This window comes from Takifugu flavidus, chromosome 9 (genome assembly GCF_003711565.1).
Source record: "Takifugu flavidus isolate HTHZ2018 chromosome 9, ASM371156v2, whole genome shotgun sequence".
NCBI lineage: Eukaryota > Metazoa > Chordata > Actinopteri > Tetraodontiformes > Tetraodontidae > Takifugu > Takifugu flavidus.
Window position 1 is genome coordinate 930,350 of NC_079528.1, and position 24,838 is coordinate 955,187.

Sequence of the window (24,838 nt, forward strand, 5' to 3'; positions counted from 1 at the left end):
ACTTTTCATTTCTATATATACTCTACAATCTACACAGCAATGTACATAATAGAAGAGTCTTTTCTTTTTTTCTTTTTAGTACTTTCTGTATTGTACACCATGGGCTACCGCTGTAACGTGCAATTACCCCGATGTGGGATCAATAAAGTATTTTATCCTTATCCTTATCCTTGCTCAAGGGTACCTCAGCATTGCTCTGTCCTGGCACCTTCCCATGCAACCAGAAGACCCCCTCCGCTTCTCAGCCCAGTCCACTACAGACTGAGCTGCCACCGCCGATTTATTTACGAGAGTAAGAATAACCAAACTATTATTTGAATAATTCTGAGTGCGGGCCAGGCGATGGAGGTGCGAGACAAAGAAAGCCAGGCAGCCGCCTCCGACGAGGTGGAGAAACGGCGACACCTAGTGGCGAACTCGCGTCACTGCAGCCGTGACCAGCGAAAGTAAAGCTGCATAGATGCGTAGACAGTTTGTTCGGAACACATCCGGCGGTCGGCCTCAGAAACAACACTTTGTCTTCAGTTAAAAGTCTGCAAAAGCCGCATGTCAGAGGAAAATGTGAGGGTTTTGGAGGGTTTTGTGATTTCGATGCGTTTAGCGAGAAGTGTTTTTCCCCAGGTGGCGACACATTCGTTCAGAAGAAAACACACATTTGATGCCAGGAGCGAAGAGGGCCAATAATCACCGGTGAGTATGGATCACTCGCACCAAGAAAGCAGGCAGCCAATAGGAAAGCTCCCAGGATTTAGGCTATATGCGCCATTTTACTGCGTCTACAGCCATCCGGCAAGATGGTCCCCTTGCTTTGTCTGCCCTGACTGGAGTTGTTTCAATATTCCGTGGCCATTCTCGATTCCGTACCGCCGCACATCTGCATATTGGGCTGAACTGGTCCACCTGTGCCTCCAACAGAAGCTGTCTTTGTCATTCGAGAAATGTCGACGGTGAAAAGCCGGTAGGAGCACCTCTAGCCCTGTTTGTTTGGACAATCCGATATTGCATTGATGACTGTGCTACCTTAGCTAACGGCGAGCCTGCCCATTCCAGCCTAATGCCAGATTGCTAGCTAGCCAACTGCGCTAGCCGGAGTGGTCGTAGCCATTAGCCGCGCAACCGGCAATGTTTAATTTCGCACAAACGCAGATTTGCACGGAGACCTACGCCTCCCTGAACTATAGTCAGAGAGCAGTTTGCACGGGCAGGTGGGTTCATTTGTGAAAACTGTCACGACTGCGGCTGTATCGGAGCCATTTGCTAGCCGAGCGTTGCATTGGCACTTTGGATGTTGCCCAACTGCAGTTAGCGCGCGCTGGCTCCTGCCATGGCACGGCCAAGGAGGAAGGCCCGCGGATGCACATCATTCTGTGCACGGCACCGTGCGTGCGAAATGCGGCGTTGTCAAGTCAGCTTTTTTATTTTCCTCAACGTTTGCAATATTTGCTAATGATAGCACGTCGAAATGTGGGATCCCCGATCGGCTGGAGAACCAAGTTCCTGTCTGGTCCAAACAGCGAAGGGCTGGCGGACGCGCAGAGGATCGGGCTCCGTTTGGGAAGCAACAGGGGCTTTTCGAACCTTTGTAGGCCCGGTGGCTGCTGACAGGACGCAGGGATCGCTCAGTTTGGATCGCAGCGATCCAATCAGCACGTAATGATGACGCAAAACGGCCGAATAAACAGCGGTGATTCGTGTTGTGCCCTTAACTCGTGAAAGTGAACCGATCACACGTTGCTGTTGTGCAATGTTTGTCATCGATGTGCAGTAATCAGATGCTTGAGCTACGAGTTACAAGTGTAACGTCTGACTTTGAGCCCAATAATGTTTCCTGTGGCGGGTCTAAAATTTGAAGACAGTAAGTTTTGTCCTGCACAGCAATACGGTCCAATAATGCTCCATTTCTGCTGCTGCTCGGTTTTAAGCAGAGGATTTCAGAATTAGCAGCCTTGTTCTCACTTTTTAGTTTAGTTTTATTGGTTTATCACCACCGTCCTGATTAATCTACTGTATCAATAACAGTTAAAAAGGGCCCTGATGGCAACAATAACCAATAATAACCAATTATAGCACATTATTTAAAAGAGAGACTTAAGGCACCTAAGAGGGGAGATAAAACAACAGTGAAACATCAGCACAATTATGCAGAGACAGCACACATGATCAAAACAAACAAGCAACACACAATATAATCACACACAATGAATCAGCACATCCCATAAACATTCAGCCATCGTGCACAGCCTCCATGGTCATGACACAAATAACACGCAGCCATGTGTTCGTGTGAGCAGGTGGAGTTGCTGACAAACCATCTTTTTTATTGTGGCTGTAAAAGTGGAGTATTTATACCAAGCTTTAATAAGGGTGGGAAGGGAGTGCACGTTTTGTATTTCATTGACACGCACACAGGTGGACGCTCGACACTATTGTTGATGCTGGAAATTATCAAATGTTTCACAGAGGCAAATGTTAAGTGGCAAACAAAGAGTCATTTGATCACAGTCGCACCATATGTGTGACACTGCAAGGTTGTTGTGCTTATTTGGAGGCCGTTTCAGCATGTGTTTATCTATGATTGACCCCGGTTGGCCAAAATATAGGCTGACAACCAGGCTAGAGTCCCAGTTTTGGGGTTGAGTGTTGAAATTCTTGCCTGTTTGTTCAGCAGCGCTCACTCATGTCTAAAAAGTGTCACATCTTCAACTATTTTTGCAGGTGAAATGAGTCTGCCGTTCACTGAATTAAACATGGACCAAAAGGCACAAAGAGCTGAAGAGGTGAGCCTGAAGTTTCTACTTCTATTGTCAACGTTTGTGCCATCGTAACCACGTCTCCCCTGTGCACTCCTCAGCCTGGCAGCTCCAGTGAATTTATGAAGCCCTCATGTTCTCGCAACAAGAGGTGAGGAACCGTCGCCTTCCACGCTGCATCCTTTCAATCGTTCTCTCGTGGAATATCATCGGACAATTATTTGCCCTCTGATTATAGGAAGTGTGCAACTGTAGTGAAACACACTGGACTAGATGAGTCTGACGAGTCCGCCGAGAGCGAAAACGATGGCGCCACCTCTGACAATCCCTCAGATGGCAACACAGGAAGTGGATCCAAAGGTAGGAGTTATTTAAGTATGCCACATTTGCCTGGATGGTTTTAAAACTTAAATGTGTTTAACCTGGTTTAGGCACTTTAGTAATGAGGCCAGCGGGGAATGATAATAAAGGTGCCATGAAGCTCAGAGTGGATTTCAAAAAGAAACATACAGGTGATCATTTTGGTCCCTTTCTTACTTTTTTAAACCAAAAGTTAATGTTCCCATGGAGGCGCACGTCCCTAAATCCTGAACGTGTTCGTCCTCCCTTTGTTTTGCGTGTGTAGCAGATGATACCCTGCAGAAGGTGAGCTGCACCGCCTGCGGAAGGCAAGTGAACCAGTTCCAGAGAAACTCTGTGTACGAGCATCCTGTTCTCAAAGTGCTCATTTGCAAGGTAGGAAAGTTCCGATTTCCTCTCTGATCGAGTTGAGTGACGATGCTCCGCAGTTGTTCCTCACACCCCTGTCTTCTCCCAGTCATGCTACAAGTATTACACAAGCGATGACATCAACAGAGATTCTGATGGGATGGATGAGCAATGCAGGTACGACTTACACCCACTGCTCTGTCAGTGCCGCTTTCATAGCAACAAACCGCGATCTATAGGCTTCTGCTTCCCCAACATCGCTGTAACCTTTCATCTGTAGGTGGTGTGCTGAAGGTGGCAAGCTCATCTGCTGCGACTACTGCAACAATGCCTTCTGCAAGAAGTGCATCCTCCGCAACCTGGGCAGGAAAGAGTTGTCAGTCATTACAGACGAAAATTCAAAGTGGCACTGCTATGTCTGCCGGTCAGAGCCTCTGCAAGACCTGATCTCCAAGTGCAGCAGAGTACTGCGACAAATGCTGGAGAAAGAGGACAGCGAAAACAAAAAGCTCAAGAGCAAACCGGCCAAGGAGCACAAAGCTGTCGTGAATGGAAAAGAAGAGGCTGAAGGTTCAGGGACCATGACCTTCTCCTATAAAAGGCTGCACGTACCCAAAGAACTCTTGAAGAAAGTGAAGAAACTTGTTGAAACGACAACCGGTCTGAACAATACATTCATCCAGTTCATCCAGCAGGCAACCGTCAAGCAGGACGATAGGTCCATCAGGTATCGGCATTTGAAGGCCTTCAAGGCCGTGCTCGCCGATTTGAAAAAGGCCCACTGTAGTTTGGAGGAGGCTTTGATGTGTGAGTTCAGAAACACGGAGGTGCAGAACGGTAATGAAGGCCAAGACGCTATAACGCAGATCAATGATGACGTGGGAAAAGTTAAAGCTGAGAGCATGGAGGTGGATGGGGAGACAGCCGACAGCGCTGATGCCGCAGAGGAGATGGAGGGGGAGCAGTGTGAGGAGCCCGGCGGAGAACCTTTGGAGCATCTGGATGAGGAGAAGGAAGAGCAGCAGAACGAGGAGGAGGAGGAGGAAAAGCAGCAGGATGAGGAGGCCGAGCAAGACTTGAATGACGAAAAGGTGGCAGATGGCACCGACACGAAAGACTGTCAGTCAGAAACTGAAGTGATGCAGAACCCAGTTAAAACTGAACCGTGTGACGATGAACTTTTGCCAGCTGGTGAAATGTCCCTGGATCATGACATCATGTCTGTCCCCCCTTCGGTTCCTGAAGAGCTCTTTCAGATGGTGGAGAGTCTCGCAGACTCCACCATGCTCCTGCAGAACAACGCCAATTCTTTCTCGGACTCTGAGAAAAACGCTGACAACTTTGAGTCGAATTCTTTAGAAAGTCAGCGCCCTCCGCCCAAGGTCAAGAACCTCATAGTCAAACTGACCCCAGTGCCAGTCGTGACCACTTGTGGATCCAGGTCATCCAGAAGCAAAAACAGGGAGAAAGATGAGGAAACTAAAGTTAAGAAAGAAGAATCTGAGGAGAAGGTGGGGGCCAGTCCTCCAGCCTGCCGCCGCTCCAGTCGAGTAAAAACGACCCCCCTAAGGAAGCAGGCTGAACATATGGCCAGTGAGGAATCCTCCGGGTCAGAGGTCGATGAAAAAAGGAAGGGGAAGGCCAAGCCCTCCAAGAAATCTGGAAGTGCAGAAAAGGAAGATGGCTCACAGATAAAAACGGCAGAATCTGATTCAGATGAAATTCCTCAAGCGCTTCAGGAGAAAGCTGCAGCCGGTCACAGCACAGACGAGGAGCAGGAGAGCACCCAGGCTAAGAAGTGTTTGTTCAAATCAAACAACACTTCCACACAGGATGCAGACAAAGCGTCCAAACGCAAACGGAAGTCTGAAAGCTCGGGTTCAGACCCGGAGCAAAAAGTTAAAAAAGTGTCCAAGAAGAAGAAACAGAAGGATTCGGAGCCCTCGGACTCCGATCTGGAGAAGAAGCCGAAGAGCAGAGCGAGCGCAGCGAAGAAGAGGTCCGAGGGCACCAAGAAAAAAGATGCATCAAAAGAGGAAGATAAGAACTCACCAGAAAGAAGAGCGTCGGATCAGAAAAGGTCTTATGAAAAGAAGCACAGACGAAAAAGCTCCAAAGCAGCCTCGAAGCTGCAGACGTCCTCCAGCGAGGACGAGGAGGAGCTGCAGGACGGAGGCGATTCTGGAGAGGACAGCGACGTGCAGAAGATCAAACCTATTGTGGAGGAAAATCTGTTGGGAGGTGATGGAACATTCCACCAGTCTTCAGGTAAATTCAGCAACGATCATGTTGGTGGCTCCTACATGTGTTAGCGTAGCATTGCTAATTGTGTATTGTTAAATATGGGTTTTGTTATTCACACAAGAATGTGTCTGTTTTTGTGAAGCTGATGAAGCTGATGATAAAGAGGACATCTCTAAGGTTTGTGAAGACGAGGGCGATGAAGATCCTGAAAACAGGTGTGTAGAAGAGAAGATGGAATTAAAGGAACTTTAGAAACGGAGTCAATCATCAGCCACATTCAAACCTTAAACATAAGCTCCGATTTGAACCCTCACCTGCTGTTTGCTCACTCTAAAAAGTATTTTAATACATTTATGTCTATTTAGGGCCATGATGCTCTTTATTAATACATTTTACAGAAATTGTAAATGTTATGACACAGATTTGCATCAGTTCCTTTTCTTTTTTTCTGAAGGATTGCAAAGAAAATGCTTCTGGCCCAAATAAAATCAAATTATTCTTCTGGAGCTGAGAGCTCTTCTGATGACGAAGCAGAGAACGAAGACCTCAAATCCTCCAATAAAGTAAAAAAAGAAGATGATGATGATGATGATGATGACAGCGACGACAACGAAGAAGAAGCAGAGCAGCAGGGTACTATTAATAAACTGACATCTCCTTGGTTGCCCTCCTTCTGTTTGTTACCTGAAGCTGGTTTGCTTCTCTTTTAGAAGCGGAACAATCGGAATCTTCAGGCTCTGATGTGGAAGTGAAGAAACATGGCAGACGCCACAAACTGCTCCGTCATAAGCTCTCGCTGAGCGAGGGCGAGTCTGGAGAAGAGAAATCTTCAGCTAAAGAGAAGAAAAAGGGGGCGAAAAAGTCAAAACAGAAAGGTCGGTTTATTTGATTGAAGTGATGCATCTAAAGTTTTAGTTGGAATTATTCACCAAAATGCTGATCTTTTTTTTTTCAATCAGAGGGTAGTGACAAATCAGAAGAGTCCGAGTATGAGAAATCCGATTCCAGCGAAGAGTCCGGAATAAGCGAGGAGCTGAGTGAATCGGAGAACACCGGGAAACATCGGAAGACGAGGTGGGAAAGGAACCCCCCCCCCCCCCAAAAAAACAGTCTGGTAATCTCTGGATTAACCACCAGCCTGCTTTAACCACGTCCGTCTTTCTGTCTGCAGAGCTGCCGCCAAAAAGGATGAGGAGAAGCAGAGGAGTTACAAGCAAAAGAAGAAGCGACGCAGGATTAAAGTTCAGGAATCCTCTTCCAGCAACGAGAAGGTGTTTGAACATTGGCAGCAGCCTGAAATGCTCCGAAAAGTTTGCTTTTCTCGTAGGCGTTGGAGTCCACATAGTGCACGTTTGGGGTCACGCATGACAAACAGAATGTTGTTTGAACCCAGCCCCGAAGCATTTTCTGAGGATTATTGAGGGCAGAATTAATCATAGAAAGTATTTTATTTTTTTCCTGAGGGCTGAAGATCAGAGAGCTGAACCTGCTGTTTAATTTCCACAGAGCGGCGAGGAAGATGACGAGCAGCAGGACGGAGACGACCGCAAAGGCCGCAAAAAAATCCGCAAAATCCTGAAGGACGACAAGTTGCGAACAGAGACCAGGGATGCTCTGAAGGAGGAAGAGGACAGGAGGAAGCGCATAGCCGAGAGGGAGGAACTCAGGAAGAAACTCCGAGAGGTAAAAGGGTGTTTGAGTTCAGAGACTCTTTGCAGCTGCGCCGGTGCGGATCTGCTTGTTTCACAGGTTCACATGAACTGGATTATGGTTAAAAGGTTTAAATAAAGTGATGAAGAATGTGAAAAAGAACTGATTTCCATATCTAGTAAGAACAAAATGGGAAGTTTTTACCTCTGCCAAGGAGGTCCTGTGACAGCTGGCATGTGCAAAAAGTTCTGATCTGATTGTAATGAAAGTTTCAGGAAATGTTGATGGGCCAAGGAAGATCTGCGTAAAGTTTGGTGATAGGATTCCGTGGGACGTTGACCCTTGTTCTTCAAAAGTTCAGTGCCAAGGAGCTTTGATCATATCGTAACTTACTATGTTGTGTAGCCTTGTACACGTAGGCGTATCCTGTACTGTAGTTCTGGTGCTGATTAACTTAGGCAGGTTTTATCTCTGCCTAGATGGTTACATTTCTGTCAGTGTTTTATCTCAAAATCACTCAAAGTTATGAATGGATTTTATTGACATTTACAAAAAATGTTGATAATGAGACAAGGAACAGATGATTCAATTTCGGGGATGTTCTGAACTTTTGAATAGGGTCAATGAGCTGTTGGCAGAGGTCTGTGCTCTACCAGTCTTTTCCTGTAGTTTATTGTATTATATTCTCCACCACAGTTAAAGGCACTGTTAAATTCCCGGCTCCTCTCACCATTTCAGGTAATCGTGGTGAACGAGTCATCACAGGTGACGTGCCCCATCACCACCAAACTGGTTCTGGATGAAGATGAAGAAACTAAGGAGCCAGTGGTGCAGGTGCACATGAACCTTGTCACTAAACTCAAACCTCACCAGGTGGATGGTAAGGATGAATACACTCAGCTGTGCTGTGGGGCTGTGTTAAAGGAGCTGGTATCCAAGGTGGTTGCTTATTTGTCTTTTTCCAGGTGTGCAGTTCATGTGGGACTGCTGTTGTGAATCGGTGCGGAAGATCAAGAAGTCTGCAGGCTCGGGCTGCATCCTTGCCCACTGCATGGGGCTGGGAAAAACTCTGCAAGTATGAGGAAACGCAAGGAGCACAAACACAATTCTAACCCTGGAAGAGCAAAATAATTTAAGCTGCTCAATGGAGAAGTAGAATAATTTATAAAAATAAAAAAAAATTGAGCAAACTGGCAATAAAAACTTTATAAATCTTATTTTTAGGTGACGTGAACCAGATTCAACTTTGACTTGCTGTGTGCGGGGTCTGATGTGACTGTAGTTCCATTTCTGTCCTTTAGGTGGTGACATTTCTTCATACTTTGCTGCTTTGTGAGAAGCTGAAGTTCTCCACAGCCCTGGTAGTTTGCCCCCTCAACACTGTCCTTAATTGGCTGAATGAGTTTGAGAAGTGGCAAGAAGGAATGAAAGATGAAGAGAGTTTAGAGGTAGGAGCCACTAAAATCTGTGTGTGTTTGTGTTGTACATTCTTGAATTCTGTGTATTAATCTTAAACTGTATGAGCAGGTGACCGAGCTGGCCACAGTGAAGAGGCCGCAGGAAAGGTCATTTGCCCTTCAACAGTGGCATGAGTCTGGTGGCGTCATGATCATGGGTTACGAGATGTACCGAAATCTGACTCAAGGCAGGAACATCAAAAGCAAGAAGCTCAAAGAGACCTTTCAGAAGACGCTGGTGGATCCAGGTGCAGTACCGTTTAACAACAACAATTCTTTCATCATTTGTTGGTGGCAGGTTTGGTCATTACCAGTGGGCAGTTTTGAATAGAATGGAAGAAATGTTATTAATCCTGACAGAATTTTTTTCTTATATTATTTGGATCGAGAAGGACAGACAGTATTGTTTAATTTCTAAAAAAAAAAATCTTTTTACAATTTATAGCGTTATACAACACTACATAGCTTATGTGTCAAAAGTGTGTGTGTGTAATATTAACTGCCCTAAAAAGATGCAGGAGGCTGTGCTCCTTTCGTGGTCGCTGTTTTCACAAAAGGAGCGTCACATTGCTTATTTTCTTACTAAAAACACAGATGGACTGCTTGGATAATTGGACAAAAACACAATAATTAGTTATTATGGAAAATTACAGTCCTTAAAATGTCATCTTAATCTATTAAAATTATTTTCAACAGGAAAAAATCAATACATTTTAATCTAGTCCAACTCCAAAGAGCCTTTTTCCTCTTCCATCAGGTCCTGACTTGGTGATTTGTGATGAAGGCCACATTCTGAAAAATGAAGTATCGGCAGTGTCCAAAGCCATGAATTCCATCAGGACGAGGAGGAGAATTGTCCTGACTGGAACACCTTTGCAAAACAATCTTGTTGAATGTATGAATTTCTACTTTAGCACCATATTGTGCGCTCCTATTGTGCCTAAAACTGTTTATCATTGTCCCTATTGTCAGACCACTGCATGGTCAACTTCATCAAGGAGAACCTGCTGGGGTCACTGAAAGAGTTCCGGAACCGCTTCATTAACCCCATCCAGAACGGCCAGTGTGCCGACTCGACAGCACAAGATGTGCGTCTCATGAAAAAGAGGGCGCACATTCTGTACGAGATGCTGGCCGGCTGCATACAGGTAATGTTTAAATGTCGGCAGAGATTCTTCGCTGTTATTTGTTCTCTGTGACCTCCCCATATTGTTTCCTTAAAATAATATTGTTCTTCCCAACAGAGAAAAGATTACACCGCGCTCACCAAATTCTTGCCTCCCAAACACGAGTACGTGTTGTCTATCAGAGTAACCCCGTTACAGTGTAAACTCTACAGATACTACCTGGAGCATTTCACAGGTGAGTTATGCACAGATCAAGCTTCTTGGGTTTTTTTAAAGTGTTGAGTTCATCTCTCGCGCTTCAAACTTGAGTTAGGAGCCATTAAGTCTGCGTAATCAATGACAGAGATCTAATATGTAATCCAACAGATGATTATAAGTAGGAAGCTGTTCTCACTTTTCCATCCTTGATTGTTAGGTGGTTAAACAGAGCGTCTCTATCCATGCGTGCATGTGGGGGAGAGAGTTTGCAGAGAACTGCAGGCCTAGTTCAAAACCATTCTTCCATGCTTTTAGATTAGAGAGCTGGGATGGAGGAAACTGAGGGGTGGGGGGAGTAAAAAGGGCAAAAGTGGGGCACCACAGGGTAAGTTAGAGAGAATCCAAAGCAGTGTTTTAAGCAAGGTTTAAAGCAAGGAAAGGAAAGCTGGTGTGTGAGATGAGGACAACAGCAGGAGGTGGCTCATTAGGCTGGGTTATCCACGGGACATTCTGACTGTATCTCTGGACCTCCACAGTGGAGTAGAATCAAAGTGTGGGTGCCTGTGGTCACATAGCATTTTAACATGTGACCTCCCAGGGTGGATGCAGCCATTACTGAGCAGCTATAACATTTACCCAGCCACAGCTACGTATTTCTTCTTTACTCATTGAATCAGGTATGATTTAATGTGAAATGAATTCTAAAATTATTTGGAGATTGCTTTGACCCCCCGCCCCCACAAATCTTAATGATTTAAACAGAAAACCCTTGTCTGGTCTCATTTTTAACCTCATTTCTTTCACTTTCTGTAGAAAGTGTTTGTTTTTTTTACCGTATATTTGAACTTTCCACACTATATGTACCAGGGCGCCACGTCAACTGCATATTGCAAACACATCTATCTTCATCATCAAACTCTCGCTCATCTGCAGGTGTGGGGAACGCTTTGGAGGGGGGCCGGGGCCGTGCAGGGACCAAACTCTTCCAGGATTTCCAGATGCTAAGCAGAATATGGACTCATCCATGGTGCCTTCAGCTGGACTACATCAGTAAAGAAAACAGGGTAGGCTGGAGGAAGCTGAGCCCAAACTGTGCCAAGTGTTGGTTCAAAAACTGGGAATCCATCAGGCTAATTGGCAGTGTTGACAGGCCATGTACCTCGGGTAGCAACCCATGTCAGTGCTACCCACAATTCACCAGCAGCAGCATATACCGTAGTTGATGTATATATTGTTGTGCAGGAGAGCTGAGGATAAAAAGATTGGTTTCAGAGACTTTTCCCCCCCTCTTTATTTCTACTTAGTGGTGTTTAATTTGCTGTTAACCAACACAGGACTTTTAATAGCTGGTCAAAACTCACAAGGTCATTTTCTTGCAGGGTTTCTTTGACGAAGATAGCATGGATGAGTTCATCGCATCAGAAACGGAGGAATCCTCTATGAGTCTGACATCTGAAGATGAGAAGATAAAAAAGTAAATTATTTCACCTTTTTATACCTTGTACTGCGCATTTGATTCAAGATTCAAAAACCTCTTTGTTCCCATTTCTCTCGGTGAACCTGTCTACTCCCCTTTCCCTCCCAGAAAAAAGAAACGAGAAAAAGGAAAGAAAAAGGGATCTGATGACTCTGATAGTGATGATGTGGAGGTTATCAAGGAATGGAACACCAGCTCTCGGGGCAGAAATGGGGAGGGTCGCAACAGACGAGCATCCGTAGAGGAAGGTAAGTACAGGGTTTGTGCTGTATGTGGGCACTTCAGACCATCAGTCATTAAAAGGCCAAAGTTGCTTTGATGTTATGTGTGTGTTTACTGCAGAACATGTTTCTCCTGAACACTTGAAAATTTCCATGAGCCCCGTTGTTCCAGCTGAACTGTGCTTTTAAGTCCATTGCGGTTTTTCCATATGAAAATTTGGATTTTTTTATTATAACTTTCAAGGACGGGCTTCATTCAGAATTGCTTCATCGCAACTCCCTTTTTCTGTTTTCCATTGAAAACTTTGGCACCAAACACGTTTTTGTGCCATTTCATTGCAAGGCTAAAGATGACATAAACCATTGCAGACTCCTGATTAATCGGACTCGACCTCACTCTGATAATACACTATTCCCAATCACCTGACCAATGATGGCAACTAAAAAAAATCTGTCTCGAAGACCCAGATACACGCACTTATTTTGGTTTGGAATATTGGCATGGGTGTGCTAATGCTTGGATATTGCAGTGTGTAGAAAAATCCAAACCAGGAGAATGTTGCTCTTTAGGTAATAAAAAACAGAATGGATGAAACAGTCTGAAAGGTCATTGCTTTGGAAAGGGTTTGTATCTACAGCAAAGTTGTAATTGGTAGTAAAGAACACACAGTAATAAAAATACTTTAGATTTTTGCAGTCTAATATAAGAGCATATTTTCTGTTCCTTTGATATCAAGCTCCTCAAGCTCCACCCACTGGCTCTGCACCAGGCAGTCCCTCCGCTGACTGGCACAAGGAGTTTGTCACTGAGGCTGATGCCGAGATCCTGGAGCACTCTGGAAAGATGATGATTCTCTTTGAAGTCTTGCGCATGGCAGAGGAAGTAGAGGACAAAGTGTAAGTGTGTCCGTCCTCCGTGTGCCCACAGCGCTGTGATTTGCAGCTTTACCCGAATGGAAACATCACAGTGACAAAGCATTTAAAGAGGCAGTTTATCTCCTGTCCCCAGGCTGGTGTTCAGTCAATCTCTCATCTCTCTGGACCTGATTGAGGATTTCCTGGAACTGTCCTGCAGAGCTAAAGATGAAGACAAAATATCTCCCTATAAAGGTAATGGCATTTTATGCCTTTTGCCTTTATCTTTTTTCCCCATTTATGGCCCTGTTGATTTCCACGCAAAGCGCGCCAAATAAACCTGCCTTAAATTACGTTTGTTCAATGCGACTGTGCCTGGACTCTGGCTCATGATGTGTTAAACGTTACCCAGTAATCTGTCACAGAACTATCTGTTATAAGCGATGTTTTGTCTTAGAAGCTAACTGCTCTCTTATGGATCTCAAAGAGCCCACTTTTCTTGCACAGGGTTCATTTTTGTGGTATTTATTCTCAAGTCTTTAAAAGTAATTCTTCTACATCTTATAAAAATGTTAACAGTCTGATAATAGTGAAGTTATTTCATATGGAAATGCAGGTTTCACACATGTAAGACAAGCAAAGTTCTTTGTGTTCTTGTTCACTCTGAAGTGCTAATTAGTCCCAAACACACGCAGACTCAAATGCGCACCAGTGCTGTAAGGTCATGTTCCTAATTAAGTTTCAGCAGCTGTTTTTACTTTGATTTTAAAAATGATTAGACCTTGACTTTTTATTCCACAAAAAAGTTTGCTCAAGGGTTTGTAATTTGTAATGAAAAGATCACAGCGCTATAATTGAAAACACACTGCAGTGCTGGTTATGAAGGCTGGCGGTAGAGAGGTCGCCATTGTGAAGGTTCAACATGGCTGGCTTCTTATCAACACAAACATCGATCTGCTGTCGGCTGAAACCAAGCCCCGTCTAATAATCCCAGGATCCTGTTTCAGGACCATGCCTGCCTTTAAAAGTTTATTTAGATTAAATCGGAGTATTAAACAGTCGGAGCGGACTCTCTAACTGTGACGTGCTTGTGAAGGTGATGGCAAGTGGTTCAGGAACATTGACTACTATCGCCTGGATGGTTCCACCAGCGCTACCACAAGGAAGAAGTGGGCAGAAGAATTCAATGACACCAGCAACGTCAGGTAGCGGTCCATTTAATGCAAGAGCTTCCATTGTGTGCATCCCATCTGACCTGTGTCTGCCATCTTGCACTTGCCCAGAGGTCGTTTGTTTCTCATTTCAACACGGGCCGGCTCTCTGGGGATCAACCTGGTTGCTGCTAACCGGGTGATCATCTTCGACGCCTCGTGGAACCCCTCCTATGATGTTCAGAGTATCTTCAGGGTCTACCGGTTCGGACAGCACAAGACTGTGTTTGTGTACAGGTTCCTCGCCCAGGTGAGACTAAAAACCGCTGTCGTCTCACACATGGCTCCTTTCTGAGCCTGCTGCTTGATACATTGTTAAAATGCATCCTTGCATTAATTGATCTGTCTTTCAGGGCACAATGGAGGAGAAGATTTACGACCGACAAGTAACAAAACAGTCTTTGTCCTTCCGTGTGGTGGACCAGCAGCAGATCGAGCGACATTTCACAACAAATGAGCTAGCAGAGCTCTACACTTTTGAGCCAGACATGGTGGATGATCCCTCTGAGAAGAAGAGAAAAGCAGCTACGCCCGTGCTCCCCAAGGTAAAAACTGCATCTTTGTAATATATAATCGCTCTCTGTCTTCACATATTGCGTATAAACCTAAAATCATCGTACCAACATATTTTTTATTGCTCGTGTGCCTGTGTTTTATAGATGTAACATTTCTGATTTGAAATATTTTCCCTCCTAATTCTTACAAAGACCAGTGTGCACCTTGTAAAACCAGCACAGTGCTTCTTTTAGTGCTGTATGACATTTTGAGTCTTTATCATCCGTCACTAATTGATGGATGGATCCTATTGAACGTCCCAGTCAAACCACTGACTGCAACTTTATAGTTTTCCAAAGGCCATGTGCAAAACAAACAAACATGGAAGATTCTAAAAAAAAAAAAAAAACCAACAAAAAACTGTCATAAAAACTTGACAAAGGTTGTCCAAAGTTGCATGACTTGTATGTTTAACCCTCTGTTCCAGCTTATCCTGTTTGGTGGTTCTGGGATCTTTCAGTTTCTTCTAGCTTCCTTTCATAATCCTGCACTCGCCTCTTCTTTCCTGAATGCAGGTGCTGTGTCACTGCTCAGACCCCATGGGGTTTAATAAGAACACACCGCCCTTACATGCACCATCCAGCCCCGCACAGCTGCACAGATTTGTCTGTTTACAACTATTTACTAAATACTCCTCTCATTGCAACACTACTGCCGTCCAGCTATAAACCGACAGCCTTTTTCTCATTCGTTTCTTTGGTGTTACTCCTGTCTTTCCACCCCTTCCCTTTTTGCGGTCTCCAGGTTTATTCAGATCGTCTCAAGTGGTTTCACCTCTGTTTTAGTTAAAGTCCACGGAAATCTGTAAACAAAATGATGGGAAAAAAATGTATATTTAGGTTATTTGCTGTTTTTTCCAGACAGCTGAGAATCAAGAGGCGTTCAGTGCACCTTACTGCAAGATCTGTTTTCCATTTGTGCAGTTAAAAAATCTCTTTAAGGTATTACAGGTGTGAGGCCTACATGAATCCATAAAGTCTGGCGCTCATACCTTTGTTCTCCTCCCTCACCTTTGTCTAACCCACACTAGCTCTATGAAGAAGAGCAGATTCCAGTTAAAGTTCTGAGGACAGATGTGCTCACTGAGCCCCTGCCTGTCAGATGCGTGCGGCCTTTATGAGCCCAGTGACATTTCTGTGACATGGCTTTAAAGATAGAGAAGCTGACAGGCTCCATAACTGGCAGACCTGTTTTGGCCATGAGATTAACGGTGATGTGGCAGCGGTACTTGGAGTATTACGGAAGGAATTTGCCATCTGGAATGATGTGAAGATGAGTCAGACGCCCTCCATCACGTTCAGCCAACAGCACTCTGCAGAGGAGAAAGTGATTTGAGCCTCAGCAAAGGAAGCTCTGTTTAGATTTAGGTTGTTCAGCTAGAGATGACGTGCACAATTAGATTAAAAGGTGTGGTTAAAAAAAAAAGATCAGCATAGTTTAGAAATGGGTGGTAATTTGACATCATCTTTCCTTGAGTTTCTATGTGCTGCTAGTGCATCAAAGATCATATTGTTGTATCACACGTGGTCGCACAATTGTCGGTAGATTTTGTAAAACTCAACTGTCACTACATTTTTAATGCATTGATACATCTTGACTCAGTCCAGCTTACTTTTTAAGGCTTTCTCAAGTGTCTTTTGAGTAACACTTTGACATCTAGTAAGTAAATAATTGGCTACTGTGAAGTTTTCAAATGTTACTTGTTGCCTCCCTTTGTGTCTTACAATGGAAGCATTTTAAGGCTCTTAAGTAACGGGATTTATGTCTCGTTCATAATGGAATTTTCTTCAGACGAAACACTCAATACACGTTTCTTCATCACATCTAGTTCTAGTTTCAGCTCCATCTGTCCTGATTTTCTATCATCTACTAGCTTATTTACCATGGGTTTCTGCACTCCTCTATTCTTGTCCCCTTTCTGATGTTCCCCCACCATCAGTGTAACCATTTGTTGGACTGACTGACTGTTTTTGTCTCTCAATGTTCAAAGCCAGCTCACTAAAGTTGCTTTAACTCCTGTCTGACCTAATGTACATGGGTTATTACATGGACCCCTCTCTTAAAGTTGTCTTCGGTGAAGGTAATTGGAGACAAAGGACAGAGGAGCCCCCCCCCTAATGACAAAGAAGGTCCTTGGACGTTCAGACACCAGACTCCCCGCCCACTCTTCCGAGACGCCCTCACCTTCTTCCTCTCTTCGTCTCACATCTTTTAAATATGCCATCTGACTTTATGGATATATATATTTTTACACATCTATATCAAACTCTGAAAGTGTAGTACGTTGTATCTCAGTAGGCTTTAAGGCTTTTGCAGGGTGTACAGCAATGCTCAAGTCACAACATACAGCAGATAGCAACAGGCTAAAACAGGAAAACCGTAATATATTTGTACATAACTTAAAGGAAGTCAGTCTGACCTTCCAGGAACAGTCCCCTTTGCATTGTCTATATGTCTTGTTTAGCAGATAACTTGGGAGTTATTTAGTCTATTTTGACAATATAACCCTGACTTTGGAAGGAGTTTTTCTCTAATCTCGGGGAAGGCTTTTTTTGTTGCCAGCATTCATGAAACGTGCCAGAGCTTGTTGGGCGACAGGTGAAGAGAACAGCGATAACAAGAGACGTTTGTGACAAGTGAAGACAAACCAGAGCGATGCGTCACTGCTTTGTCTTCTGTTGAGACTACCGTGTGTGGAGATACCGATGGCTTGCGTGGAACGTCCGCCTATACCACAGCGAGAGGGAGCGGGGGGGTCTGGGGATGGGTTTTTGGACCAAGACAAGAAGGTTGGAGTTTACACACCTCTTCACTTGGCTCGGGTCCTGGGGGGGTGAGGCCTGGCAGCACAGCGTGCCTGCGCCGCACCTGGGGAAACCCTGACAGAAACCCGGGCCAATGCAGACACCTGTTGAAGAACTCAACAGTCCCGCAGTCCTCGTCTGCCCCGATTTCACGTCTCCGCCGCAGATTTATTCAGAGAACCGATTTCAGCGTTTGATTTATGAACCCCCATGGAGAGCACCCTCTAGGCGGAGGCTTGTTTCTATAGGAATGCAGAACATTTGTTACGCTTGCTTATGCGCCCGTCACACAGCAGTTTGTGCCCGTCGCTCGGCTGTGGGAGAGGAGCTGGACTGGCTATGTTTAGGTATTACAAATATCCCAGCCGCTCACATTCCTGTTGTCGGGACCCTGTCTCGCCCCCTCTGTTGCCAAGGTTAATGCACCTGTGTGTCCAAAGCAGCTTCTGGCAGACATATTTTGAATAGATTTACGGAATTTTCTGATTTTTATTTTTTTTTGCTGTTAAATGATACTAAAGAAACTGCTGCTTTATCTCCTCTGGGTCCAGCGTCGTCTTCAGATCAGTTGCGTCACCTCTTCTCTGCCTTTGTGCTGTTTGTGCGTAGCCACATGTGAGGTTTTGAGTTGTTTAGGATGAGGAAATTGGTTTAATATGTATGAAAATGTTCTCAGCTTGGGAAAATATCTGACTTCGAAGCCAAAAGTTCCGCCTGTGCAAAACCCAAACAGTTAGTGTGTGGGGAGGGTGTTAAATTCAGACACTATATAGTCCTGAAGTCCAGTGGTAAAACGCATGTCGGTATTGTGCCACATGGCAAACACACCATGAGTCACATATATCAACACCAAAGCTTTCGTCTTGCTGCGGTCAAAGCTGCAGTTGTCAGAATGGATAAATGGATCAGAACCTTTTCAGAAAAACAGCGTTCCACAGGCCACACATTGAGTGATACCCCCCCCCCCCAATTTAAATCAAAGATATATTCTTCTTATTATACTACTTTAAGCTGACTGTTGCTCATCATTATTCATTGAAGTTGTAATATTTTAATTATTTAGTTGTTTATTTGATAGTAAACGATCATGAGTCAATATTTTGTCATTTTCTAGACTTTCTCTCCTGCCTGATATTGAAGACCTGGTACATGTTCGTTCTCGTTCGTTCTCCTCCGTCTCATCAACGTTTAAGCATTTTTTTCCCCTTTAAAGAAATGTATTACTCAGCTGCTTTGGCAGATGTAATGTAGCGTGTACACACACGGACTCTATGGGGAGTGTACCATCGGGTGCAGAGTTCAGCTGATGGATCTGGAAAAGCGTGGCCATGTTTGTGCTTCCGCCCATTAATCTGACACTCATCACTCGCGGGGCCTTAAAATAGGTTCTTTTGGCAGCTCAATTCTCTCATTTTTGAGATCCAGTTACCATCTGGTCTGGTATTTTTTTGGTTGTTTTTTCAATACATTTCTCCGTTTGATCCTTCTGTTTTGCTTCTCTTTCTAATTTAATACTGGTGACTTATATGATTAATTCTGTTTGCAGCCTCACACTAATTGTCACTGTTGAAACTGGAGCCCACCTGTGAACTGGCCCCATGTGAAGGTCCATGATGAAACGTGTATTATATTATTTCCAGATTCATGTCAGCAGAAAGAAAAGCAAACATGCATCAGAGCAAGTAATGTAATCCATGTTTGTGTGAGGAGAATTTAGCCGAGCTGTCTAAATTTTACTCAGGTATTGTTTTCAATAACAATGTAACCATGGAAACCAGAGTCCCAAAACCAACTTCATTTGTGTATTTATAATTTTACAGGCAGATCTCAGGTTTATATTATGATGTAATTCAAGTATTACACTGTAGGTCTCTCGCTCTCGCTCTCACACTCACAAACACACTCACACACAGGACATTTAGTCAGTGTCTAAAGCGACTTATAAAAGCACTACCTGCATTAACTGTGACCTAAAGAAAAGTGTTTTGTTAAGCATTAAATGCTTCATAGCTGATTTGAAGTTTGATTTGAGTTTTGGTGACACGAAGCACTTAATGTTAATCCTGGTAGAGGTCATCACAGATCAGGAGCCTTCTGCAGTCCACTTGCCTTCCTTTGTTGGGTGGCTTTAAACACATCCTGATCATTCCTGTTCACTTGTGCTTCTTTCTCTGTGGTAGGATCCTTTTCTGGCTGAGATGCTGCAGAACAATAAGGACCAGATTGCATGTTACCATGAGCACGACTCCCTGCTGGACCACAAGGAGGAGGAAGCGCTGAGCGAGGAGGACCGAAAGGCTGCTTGGGCTGAATATGAAGCAGAGAAAAAGGCAAGAAATAAACTAATAATACATTTATATTATACAGTGGTTTTAGGACAAACTCTCCCTTCACAGCAATAAAAATGAATTAAAATTCAGACTACTGAAAACAGCAAGAGAAAAACAGACCCAAAAACCGATAAATATGAAAATAAAGAAAAACCAGTCACATATCGAAACCGTTCTGCAGAGGTGAGTCCTCTTCAGCAGAGGAGTAGTAAGAGGACAGGGTTCTTGGCTCTGGGTGGGGAATGGAGGTGGACATCAGCGGTCAGTAGCAGTAGTAGATGTCAGTAGCTCAAGGTCTCAAGGTGATGGATGCGTAGTTTAAGGATTTGGAAGATCAAGCACAACCAGTGTTCTTCAGGAGGAATAAGGCTGTTTTAGTGACATGTTTGATGTAGTGTTGAAGGTGAAGTGGGAGTCAAAGACGAGTCTTAAGGAAGTTGGTGCAAGAGGAGGGAGTCGGGGAGGTGTTGATGGTGGGCTTCAGCTGAGGGGTTTGGGCCTTTTATGAGGATGGAGCAGCTGTGTCAGTGTTTAGCTGGAGGATGTTGGTTTGCTTCCAGGATTTTGATTTCAGGCAGGCAGTAGGTGGAGATGGTGATGGATTTGGTGGAATTGTAGCTTTGGACATTGTCAGCGTAGTGATGGAAGAGGTGCAGCTGAATCAGTGTCAGTCACAGAGGTAGGACCTGAACCAGGTGATGTGAAGGGACAACTCCAACTGGGAGAGGACGACGGTGTGGTTGATGGTGTCCAGAGGAGAGGACAGGCTGCTTTTTAAGGAGGGCTGTCGAGAAATTTAGAAAAACCTACTAGTTTTATTTAATTATAACTGCAAAAAGAGAAACGGCAGATACACGCTGTCTCTCTCTCTCACACACACGTAATCCTAGATTCTAATTCACTCTAATGATTATTTTTCCTTCACTCTCCTGTTCCCTGTGTGTGCCAGAAGGGTTTCCTTTGCTTTTCAAGAGAATAGAGGGTTCCCAGTCACGGGGGGAAAAATGGAGGACAGCTCAGATTTGTAATTTTTAGTTTCCTCTTTTGATTTTATTTTGGTAATTTCCATCCTTGGTAATTAGACAGAAATGTACTTTACTGAGCCTTAATTAACATGACCTGCACAAGGATTGGCTCGTGCTCAGTGTTTAACCCGTACACTACTCTGCTTTTATTCACAATTATTTACAATTATATTATTCGATAAAGTATGATTAGTCCTGCTTATTCTGGACAAATATGGCCATGAATGTCACATCAACCTTCAGTTTAGATTCTGTGTGGGCGTTGACTCATTTGCAGGTCATATTGAAGGGATATATTAAGCAGGATTACTATGAGAATGATGGTTTAGCCGCTAGATATGGAAGTAAAGCAGCTCTGGATTGTGGCTGTAAATACTAAAAAATATGGCCGATTCCTGTAAGGTTCAGGTATCTCCGGGCCTCAGTGTCTTCTCTTGAACTCTGTGGAAGAAAAACTGGACTTGGTCTTTGCTAATGTCATCACTTCTCTCGGTAAAGGTTAGCAGTTGGCTTTGTATGAATATCAGGTTTGCAGTCCAGGAAATGGAGAAACTGAGAACAATTGAGCACCCAAAGTGAACCCAGTCTTCGGTTTCACTGGGATGACTTCAGCTCCGCCCTGAGTCTGGTAATTGATTAAGAATTCAGATGCTGACTGTTGGAAATTAGGTCAAATATAGATTCTGCGTCTCCCTGTCTGATGAGGCTCAAAGTCTGCGAAACATCTGAAGATACAGAAGTCCAAGCTGCACATTCATGTGTCAGGAGCCAGGCTTCTTTTGAGATGCTTCAGATCAGCACACATCAATACTGGGAGGATAATAAGCCTCTATAATCCTGATGGTAGTTCAAAACACAGCGTAAAGGGAATCAAATTTAAGATCATTTTTGTCACCACGTAAACTAAAATTCACTGTGGAGATAATATGCAGGGTTTTATGTTGTTTTTTTTTTTTTTAAAAAAGAGGCATTAAGTGTTTTAGTTGCATCTTAAACATCTTTGGGTACATGTGGGCCTGCAATGGTTCCCTCCTGGAGCCTTCTGTGCTGTAGGTTTGTGGTTGTTTTGAGGTTTTGTACTGTTTAAGCCTGCACACCTGTCTCTGACCAGGTCCAGAGACCCTCACAGGCCCCTGACACCCACATCCACACACACACACACATGCACACACATGCACCCACCCACCCCTACATACCGGATGGCCAGATTACAGAGCACAGGAAAACCATCTGCAACAGAGGCTCAATTACACACAAGCATCGGCATCCTACTTTACAGGGACAGGATTGTTTCAGGTCACTTTTCTCCATCTGTCTTTCTCTCACGCTCACACATAGTTAAGAGGAAACCATTTGAGGCCACTTGTTACCCATCATGGCATTAAAGAAGCAGCATGTTTTTTGACTTTAAAGCGTTGCGGCAAAGACTGCCAGCAGGAGATCAGCTCTCGCCCTGTGATGGAGGACTTGTCCCCCTCTTTTATCAGACGTGTCACTCCTCTACTTCTGTCTTCATTTCTCAGGGCTTGTTAATGAGGAACAACTACCAGACTGCATATAACCCGATGGACATGGGCTCCCCTAACTTCTTCTCCTACAACGTGGACGCTTTGGTCTCCATGACCAACCAGCAGCTGGAGGTAAGTAATGAGCTCCACATGCACTCGTCCCACCCTCTCTCCCCCCACGGCCCGGCGCCCCACATTCCTGGGACCTCACTGCTAATTGTGACACCAGTCTCCTGGTCGTCATGCCCGCTCTGCCCCACTCTTCCACCCAACAGTTCATAATACCCCCTGTCTGGGGCAGCAGCTATTAATACGTGCTGGTCCATCTGAGTGAGGGACCAGAAGGCGGTCCGAGTTTCTCAAGCCGAGCTAACACCCTCGGAGCCCGGGGGTCATGGCTGTGAAAGGTCAATATTCAGACATTGTCTTTGTCAAAGGTTTGTGGATTAAGAGAGGGTGAGATTCCGTTCCTAGAAATCAGATTATTCATAGCAAACTTGGCAGATCAGAGTTTTACCTACTTTGTTGTCAAGGCAAGCCACTTACCACATCATTTCCCTTCTTTGCTTTGAAACTTTCAGAGCCTTATAAACCAGGGACGCCAGAAAGTCATCGAGGCCACAAACGCGCTGAAGGCTCTGCCACGAGAATCCCTGGAGGATGTGATCGCCAAAGTGGTGAGTTCGGCAAGTTTTGTTTTGACCGTGGCGAAGGGCCCCGTGCCTGAGCTGTCCTCTCGCACCACAGTGGAAGGAAAACCCGTCCCTGACGGAGAGTCAGGTCCAGTCCTTCGCTCTGGGTCGTCACGCAACAGTGGAGATGGAGATCAAGCGCAGAGAGAACGTGTACAGGGACGTTCTCAGCCGGCAGCAGGGGGTAAAACCACCTCAGCGACCCAGGAATAAGTACTCTTGTCCATCTTTAAGTTTGATTGGTATTTCATTGCTTCTCTGTTTGGTTTCTCACAGCTGATGACAGTTGTCCAGAAGCTGATCAACAACAGGAAGGTGCAGGAGCAGCAGATGGCCCTGGCCAACCAGGCCGTCTACTTGAACCAGCTGGCCCTGCAGAATGGTTTAATTGGAGCCGGCGGTCTGAGTCAGTTAGACCTGCTGGGGCTTTACCAGCAGCTCCACGGACTCCACGGCCCCCATCAAGGCATGGGGAAGAACCCAGGGCCCTCTAAGGGCCTTTAAGACTGGGAGACTCTTCTACAAGCCCCGATAAGCTAGCTGGCCCCTAGCGGCCCCGGCCGAGCGAGACTCGGTTCTCTGTAATGCGCTACGTGCACTGCTCAGAGCTGAGGTGAATTTCTGAACCGGTCAGAAGCGTTTGTAGGAGACTGCTGTCCTCTCAGGCCTCCACTGGGTTAAAATCTCCGTTTTCTCTCGTTACTTCAGCGAGAGGAGGTTGGACATAATGTGTAAATGTCTGTGTAAAAGAAATCCATTAGGAATTTCAACAGAGAAAAAAAAGTGTATATACCGCCTTAATGTTATTCAAGTTCTATTCTGGTTTTTTTTCATGTATTTAAAGACTAAAAAAAACAAACCCCTGATGCTTTGAAGCATTATTCCCTCCCCCCTTAAAAGAGGGTTTCTCCCATTATTTAAATTCAGTTTTTTATACTGTTTGAAATACCTACAATAAGTGAGTGGGACCAGTTTCATTGGTGGCCTCATCCTGATTATTCTCCCCAGTAGATACTACATCTATCAAAGCAGAGTCCTGCTTTTTTAGGGGGGTAATACAATTGAGTAAACAAAATGTCTTTTAGAAAAGTTATGGCCTTACCTTAATTTACTGAAAAAATAGGTTCTGTAAAGTTCTGACATTTGTTAAGGGTCTTTTCTATTTCGCTTTTAGTGTGTTTACAATAGTCGCTGAACATATTGGAATGCTTGTGTTATTCAGAGCTGCCTGCCGGTTCCTAAGACCTTTTTTTTTTTTTTTTTCTTTTTTCTTTTTTCAAGACCTCATTCTCATCGTCATGTGTCGTCTAGCATAGCCTGTGTGTCCTGTCCACCGTTTATGGTCCTCTCGCGTTGACCCTACGAGTGACTGGCTCTCCCAAAGCACAGCCAGCCTCAGAAATTAGACCCAAAATGTGGGTTAGGGCTGATCTGCTGCTCTGCTTTGTGAGATTATCTCCTGGATACTGTAGTTTCAGCAGGCGGCCCCCCTCCAGACTACCTGTACTCTACTTTGGCACATGTTCGCTTTTAAATACTTCACCTGGTGTTGCTGTTGATCATAAGGAATGTTTGGATTCCTCATGAAAAGATGCTTGTTGTCTCCTAATTTGGCTCCTGTGTTTGCACAAGATGTAATTCCATGAATTTAGAAAAAATGTTTTTGCTCTCTTTTAAGGATGTTCTTATTTTAGCAATCGACATTTGCCATGCATTTCACCTGCTATTATCTTGATAAGTATTTAATATAACATTTATTAAAGTGACCAAAAGCGTGAAATTGTCTGTTTTTGATTTCTTGGGATGTCCACATCCACTATCCTCATGAATAAAGCGAAGTGAATGTTGATGATAAAAGAAACTGCAGAATAATAATTAATCCAGAACCAAGACTGCTGGCTATAATGGTTATTCCATATGTTATTACATATCCACTATTATTCTGATATTTTGACCAGGCAGACGGTTAAAGAAAATTGTTAAATTGAGGAGTGATCGGTGAATGACTTTTACATGATAGTATCTG

At 44.4% G+C, this 24,838-nt stretch overlaps 1 protein-coding gene across 3 annotated transcripts; it reads left to right on the plus strand.

Moving 5' to 3' along the window:
* The first annotated feature begins 423 nt into the window (after nucleotides 1-423).
* On the plus strand, nucleotides 424-24,592 carry atrx (ATRX chromatin remodeler). Of its 3 annotated transcripts, none has more exons than XM_057042513.1 (34): nucleotides 424-690; nucleotides 2,716-2,777; nucleotides 2,852-2,901; nucleotides 2,989-3,110; nucleotides 3,182-3,262; nucleotides 3,376-3,485; nucleotides 3,568-3,635; nucleotides 3,739-5,726; nucleotides 5,845-5,917; nucleotides 6,157-6,335; nucleotides 6,413-6,577; nucleotides 6,662-6,776; nucleotides 6,874-6,973; nucleotides 7,209-7,385; nucleotides 8,091-8,232; nucleotides 8,318-8,427; nucleotides 8,654-8,800; nucleotides 8,880-9,057; nucleotides 9,567-9,704; nucleotides 9,782-9,957; nucleotides 10,054-10,171; nucleotides 11,068-11,198; nucleotides 11,514-11,608; nucleotides 11,720-11,859; nucleotides 12,570-12,729; nucleotides 12,842-12,942; nucleotides 13,784-13,892; nucleotides 13,971-14,148; nucleotides 14,252-14,443; nucleotides 19,438-19,587; nucleotides 22,136-22,252; nucleotides 22,702-22,797; nucleotides 22,868-22,996; nucleotides 23,089-24,592. In XM_057042513.1, exons 2-34 carry the CDS (start codon nucleotides 2,721-2,723, stop codon nucleotides 23,314-23,316), a joined length of 6,120 nt encoding a protein of 2,039 aa, XP_056898493.1. In that variant the 5' UTR covers nucleotides 424-690; nucleotides 2,716-2,720; the 3' UTR covers nucleotides 23,317-24,592. The 3 variants fall into 3 exon arrangements, with proteins under 3 accessions (XP_056898493.1, XP_056898492.1, XP_056898494.1); XM_057042512.1 differs by lacking the exon at nucleotides 424-690 and adding an exon at nucleotides 745-958; XM_057042514.1 differs by lacking the exon at nucleotides 424-690 and adding an exon at nucleotides 745-958 and having other exon boundaries at nucleotides 3,379-3,485.
* The last annotated feature ends 246 nt before the right edge of the window (nucleotides 24,593-24,838 follow it).